The sequence below is a fragment of the Propithecus coquereli genome, unplaced genomic scaffold (assembly GCF_000956105.1).
Source record: "Propithecus coquereli isolate 6110/MARCELLA unplaced genomic scaffold, Pcoq_1.0 Scaffold65, whole genome shotgun sequence".
NCBI classification, from domain to species: Eukaryota; Metazoa; Chordata; class Mammalia; order Primates; family Indriidae; genus Propithecus; species Propithecus coquereli.
This window is the reverse complement of record NW_012152507.1, coordinates 4,887,226-4,893,152: the sequence shown is the minus strand read 5'-3', so window position 1 is coordinate 4,893,152 and position 5,927 is coordinate 4,887,226. Positions and strand designations below refer to the sequence as shown.

Below are 5,927 nucleotides of genomic sequence, written 5' to 3'. Positions count from 1 at the left end.
GTAACTTTTGTAGTTTTTTAAATAAAACCTCCTTTTTTCTTTACTTAAATGTGGCTTTAACCATTTTAAACCTACTTTTAAAAATGTCTAATATTCAATAAATAAGAGTATCATATAGTTGGGCAATAAATGCAGGTTTCTATTTTTGTTCTTTCGTGAGAATGATAAAACAAAAGAGAGTTTCATTTGGATAAATTCATAAGCTTTTGCAAAATGGACTGGTAAAGGGAAAGTGAGAAATGCTTTACTTTTACTAAGAATAAATGCAACAAGGTCAAAAAAATTTCTTATGTATTGATAGTATACTGTTTGTAGAGTAGAAGGAAGAAATGTGTGCATTATTTGGGGAAAATAATATATCCTTTTTCAGAAGGCACAATTTTTAAACAAAAATTTTAAAGAAAATATGCTCGATTTTTAAATGTAAAGCAATAGAATATATATGCATATAATATATATATAAATCAAATACTGATTTCTTTCTTTCCTCTCTGACACCCTTACCTTAACATTTAACTAATAAGCCAGCTTTGTTGAAACAAATTATAAAAAAATTGGACGTTTAATTCATTGATAATACTAACAATAAAACAAGGTGGTAAACATTGAAATAGAGTGAAGATTTCAAGCTATTCTAGAGTTGGGGTCATAACTGCAGAGCAATGGTAATGATACAGTTTCCATGGCAACTGATTCATTGGAGGGCTAGACCTCTGTCTAGGGTGCTGTCAGTGTACGTAGAGTTTCAGTGAACAGAAAGTCCCAAAGAAGGGTCTGCTTCTACCTAATCCAGTTTTAATTGAACTCTAGAGACTTTGAAGTGAATCCTCAGACCAGGCATATACTATTCCAATAAGAAATGAACCTCTTGCTTAGCTAGGCCTCAGCTGTTTTTCAGTACTGACACCTTTTCCTGATGAATACTTTGAAGAAATGTTATTATATAAATTTCAACTAGTAATTCTTTAGTTAAGAGATTCTTCGTTTCTATTTTTAACCCCATCTATCTTGACTATAATTGTAGAAATTCATTACTTAATCTCTCCCTTCAAAAATTAAGGCTATTTTTTTGTGCAATGTTTTAATTTTTGACACCTTTGGCAATTTTAAGTAATTTTCTGTCTCGTGTTTTTCTTTTTCCGAGTTTTAAAACTTTATTACACCTTCTTACATTTAACTTGGAAAGCACGCATTCAGTATGATACCCTTTATATTAGGTTTGAAAACATACAAGGCAGTGCTGGATGTTATTTATGTTATATAGGTACTAATAGAAAAACTTACGTGGGGATAATAAACCTCAAAACAAAGATAGTGGTTGGCTCTGACAAAGTAGGAAAAAGGGAGCAGAAATGGTTATACATGAAAATTTCAACACTATAATGCTTTTATTAATTTCTTATATATATGTAATAATATGGCAAAATATACTCATTTCTGCTAGTAAGTGGAGTATTATAGATTATAATTAAATCTTTATTTACATGACCATGACTTTGCAATGATTGGATTCACCATTATAAGCAACAAGTCTTATTATATAGTTCTATAGATATAAAAGGTATAATTTTCAGACCATTGTGTGATATTCCTAGCATATAACAGAGCTTAAAGGATCCTTTGTTGTATGTTTTCTTTTGATTTTCCTCTTTCGCCCTTAAGCCAAGTACAGGAAAACAAATGTAGTTGATTAAAATTTCCAATAAGTTGGGTTCTAGTAACAAATATTTAACCTGTTTTATTGATTAATTGACAGGGTCTCAGTGTGTTGCCCAGGCTGGAGGGCAGTGGTACAATGAGAGTTACCTCAAACTCCTGGGCTCAAGTGATCCTCCTGCCTCAGCTTCCTAAGTAGCTAGGACTTTAGGCACACGCTGCCATACCTGGCTAATTTTTAAAAAAAATTTTTGTAGAGACAAGGTCTCACTATGTTGTCCAGGCTGGTCTGTGGTCTCAACCTTCCAAAGTGCTGGGATTACAGATATGAGCCACCATGCCCAGCCTTTAACCTTTTAGAAATGTGACAAAGTGGTATGTAATGGAAGCTCTGGAGTTTTGGATTAGAAAACCTGGGAGTAGGCCAGACTGTGCAATTAATTTGCCAAGGGACTTCATTTTAAGTATTTAATGTGTCTGGGCCTCATTTTTCTTATGAATAGAATCGTTGAATACATAGGACTATAAGTGTTTCTGAACATATACTGAATTCTCTAATATTTGATAAACCCAGGATGGTAAACACAAAAAACCGATAGAAACGATGTAAATAACAGTAAGTGAGTGAATGCTCATTTCACATTAGTAAACAGTAATGAGTGAAGTGGAAATGGCACCAAAATGGGGAGTGGATGCCAATTGTCACCATGTGGCACATAGATCCAGTTTTGCCAGATACCCCAGTTTTTCTTAAGAAGCCAGAAATCTGAATATTTATGTAAATATCCATTTTCTCACGTATTTTCTACTACTTGAAATTTTGTTAAAACATCATATGGGCCAAACATGTGGGCTGTATATGGAGTTTAGGGTGCTATGCAATGATTCATTTAATCATTCAAAAAATGTGTACTTTGTGCCAGACATTTTTATAGGCAATGGAAATAGAGTGTATTTAAAGTCTTTGCTCTGATAGAACCTAGCTTCTAGTATTCTAGTGCTGAAGAAGCAATAAACAAGCAAGCAAGTAATATAATTTCAGGTAGTGATAAGTCATGAAGAAAATCTGATGAGTTTAGGATGGGATGAGGTAGTAATAGAGGAAGTGGGGTTTAGATCCTGTGGCTTTGCTGAGGAGGTGAAATAAGAGCAGAAATCTAAGTGTGACAATGAGCCAACCATGTGGTGATTTGAGAGAATATTCCAGGCATAGGGGAAAACAAAGAGAAAACAAGGTCTTGAGGAAGAATGAGTTGGGCTCATCAGAGAGTCCCAGATGTATGGCTTTATAAACAATTATAACAAGCCTAAGAGTTTATTATACATGTAATGGGAAGTCACTGGATGGTATTAATACAAGAGTGATATGATCTGATTTATGTTTTAAAAACTGTGTGAGATGCTTCTCTGGTCATAGTAAACTCGAGAGGTAAGAATAGAAGGAGAGAGACCAAATGGGAAGCCTCTGTGGACTGTGGAGGTTTGGACCAACTGGTGGTATCTCTGGTCATGGTAAAAGAAAGGGATACAAGCAACCTCTGCTTTAAAATTTCTTGAGAGTTATATTAGTATTTTTGTCCTCTGTTTCCTGTTCACTTCTCTTGATTTTACTTATACAGGTATTGGTTATATTACTGAGTTAGTAGGATGTCTCTATCACCGATTTCAAAACTGAAAGCATGATTAGTTGTCTTGTCCTTTGAACTTCTTGTTTTGTTGCAGAAAATGCCGTGCCTTAGCCTCGTACCCATTCTTTCCATTTCCAGGTTCCATGTTGCCAGAAATCACTTTTGTAGAAAAATTAAAATACATACTTACCTAATTAAGTAAGGATTGGGATTTTTTTCAAAGAAACTGAATTTCGCATTAAAGAATGTAGATTTGTTTCCAATTAGGATTTGGAAAATGGAAATAAGTAAAGAAAAGAACAGTTTGTGAAGGGATACATTTTTACTATTCATTATTTTTTCTCTCTTTGCTCATCTCATCTTTATCCCTATAGTGCAATATCATAATCAAGTGTTGCTTCATTTGTATTTTTTTATTGGTGGTTACTTTTGAGTGATATATCTTAATTTTTAAACTTAATATTCTTTCATAGATTTTCATCATATTTGATAGCAAATGCATTACATTTTCTTTATTAATATTATGTACAGTACTGGTATGGAGAAATGCTGAATCTGGTTTTCCTTTAACACTTTCATAATTAAGCTTTTGGAATGAACTTTTTGAAAAAACAAAACTTGAATAACAAAGCAATGAAGTGGTTTTGGACTAAAGACAGGATTACTTTGAATTGGCAAAGCATTTTAAGCAACTGTGTCTGTCACATGGGATGACAAGAATTGTGACAAGTTACTCTGACAACCACCTACTCCACAGAGAGATTATACTGAGTTCATTTGCAGGTTTGTGTTTAGTCTTAGCTGACAAAATGATACTTAACCTCTTACACAGTCAGTATTTGTGCTTTCTGAATAAGTGACTGTGGCCTTAACAGTGACTTTAAAAGTATCATTTTTTTAAAGTTATGAACTATGTATCTTAAAGTATGTAAAAAGTACTACTGGGAAAGTTATAATCATATGAATACGTGATACTGAATTGTATGTGTGATTTATAAGCATGTATGACATTCTTTTGAGGTCTTCCTTGTTTATAAGTTTTTATCCAAAACTTTATTTTCTATAATATGATTTAAAAATCAATAAATAAATGATCCAATATGTACTCCTGAGAAGTGATAGATTATATCATTGTTTTTAAAGGCCCAAATACATACTTCTAGTTAGATGTTTTATAATTTTACCTTGCTTTTTTATTTAAGCTTCTTTCCCATAAATTACAATCAATTTTCTTAGTCTCTCTTTCAATTATTTCAGTAACTATTAAATTCTTTTTCTTAGAAAAAATTTCAATATGGTTTTCTTCTATTTTTATTGGAGAAAGAAACAAAACAAAAAAACCTCCTAGTATTGTCACTTACTTGGGATTATTTTTTTCCTGACTAGATCCTGGCATACACAGAAGGGCTGCATGGAAAATGGCTGTTCACAGAGATACGATCAATCTTTTCTCGTCGTTATCTTTTGCAAAATACAGCCCTGGAGATCTTTATGGCAAACAGAGGTAATATGTTACAGAAGTACATTGTTACAAAGCCAACTTCCATCTCTTTAAGATTTCATTTTTGAACATACCATATTGTTTCCATTTAGATAATATTTTGTAGTCTACCCTCTGCCCTACTGACCTCTTTTTGTACCACGTACATCTTCATGTTTCCCCCCCCTTGATCATTTGTAGAATCATTTGTAGTTCTTTTCTTTTTGTGGCCATATCACAAATTAGCGCAAGGCTGTATAAATATGGGGAATACATAACCATTTAATCACTTGTGGAGGAGTTTTGATGTCCTCAGCATTGCTTTGACACTTAAACTCCTTCTGGAAGGTGGCTGCATTTAGGGAGGGGAGAGGATGATCAAATGATTCATACATTCATTTAATCTTTTGTCTAATATATTGCTATTTATAAAGGAACCATGAGAAAATGGTATTGAACTGTCCTGGTTGCTTTGTATTACATCATTTTGAAGGTTGAACCAAAATTTAATTTGCAGGTTCAGAATGGTGCTTGGTGAAATCCATTAAGAGAAGGAGGGGAGACAAGTTGAACTTGAAGAAAAGCATCATTTGATATAAATGGAGGCATATAGTAGAATATATGAAAGCTGTTGATTTTTTTTAAATACTCCTTGTATTACTATATACATGGGTTGATAGTCTCTTATCTTTTTCTTTAACCTGTAACGTGTTATTTTTAAAATCTACAAATAACTACATACGTTCCATGTACACATTTAGTTTTTCCTTTATGAAATCATGTGTTTTTAGGGAATACAAATTTCTTAGGGAAAGATGTTTTTTCTCTTTCATATTTGGTCTCCTCTTCCCCACATACCTAATGTAAACGCTATTCTTCCAGGCAAATAATCAAGTGAATGTTTCACACTTCAGTTCAGTCTGCATTCTTGCTGCCCCAGGGGAGTTTAAACCTTACAGTGTTTATTACTTGCTCATCCTCACCCATTTTCCTTCTTTGAGATTTCTTATACATGCTTCCTTTCATATGTATGTTTTTCTGTTGCCTTTCTGTCATGGCCTTGATTATCTGCCATAATCTGTGATAGCCTTTTCTAATACTTTTTTTTCTCCCTGTATTCAGTGTAATAGTGAATATATAAGGAAGACTTATTCGAAGAAGAT

At 33.1% G+C, this 5,927-nt stretch overlaps 1 protein-coding gene across 1 annotated transcript in view; it reads left to right on the top strand.

Moving 5' to 3' along the window:
- The window catches only part of LOC105822942 (lipopolysaccharide-responsive and beige-like anchor protein), a 587,311-nt gene that overhangs the window by 349,129 nt on the left and 232,255 nt on the right, over positions 1–5,927 (top strand). Inside the window, exon 16 of the mRNA XM_012660015.1 lies at positions 4,671–4,788. Within this exon, the coding sequence (XP_012515469.1) occupies positions 4,671–4,788 (118 nt within the window). The remainder of the gene's footprint in view (positions 1–4,670; positions 4,789–5,927) is intronic.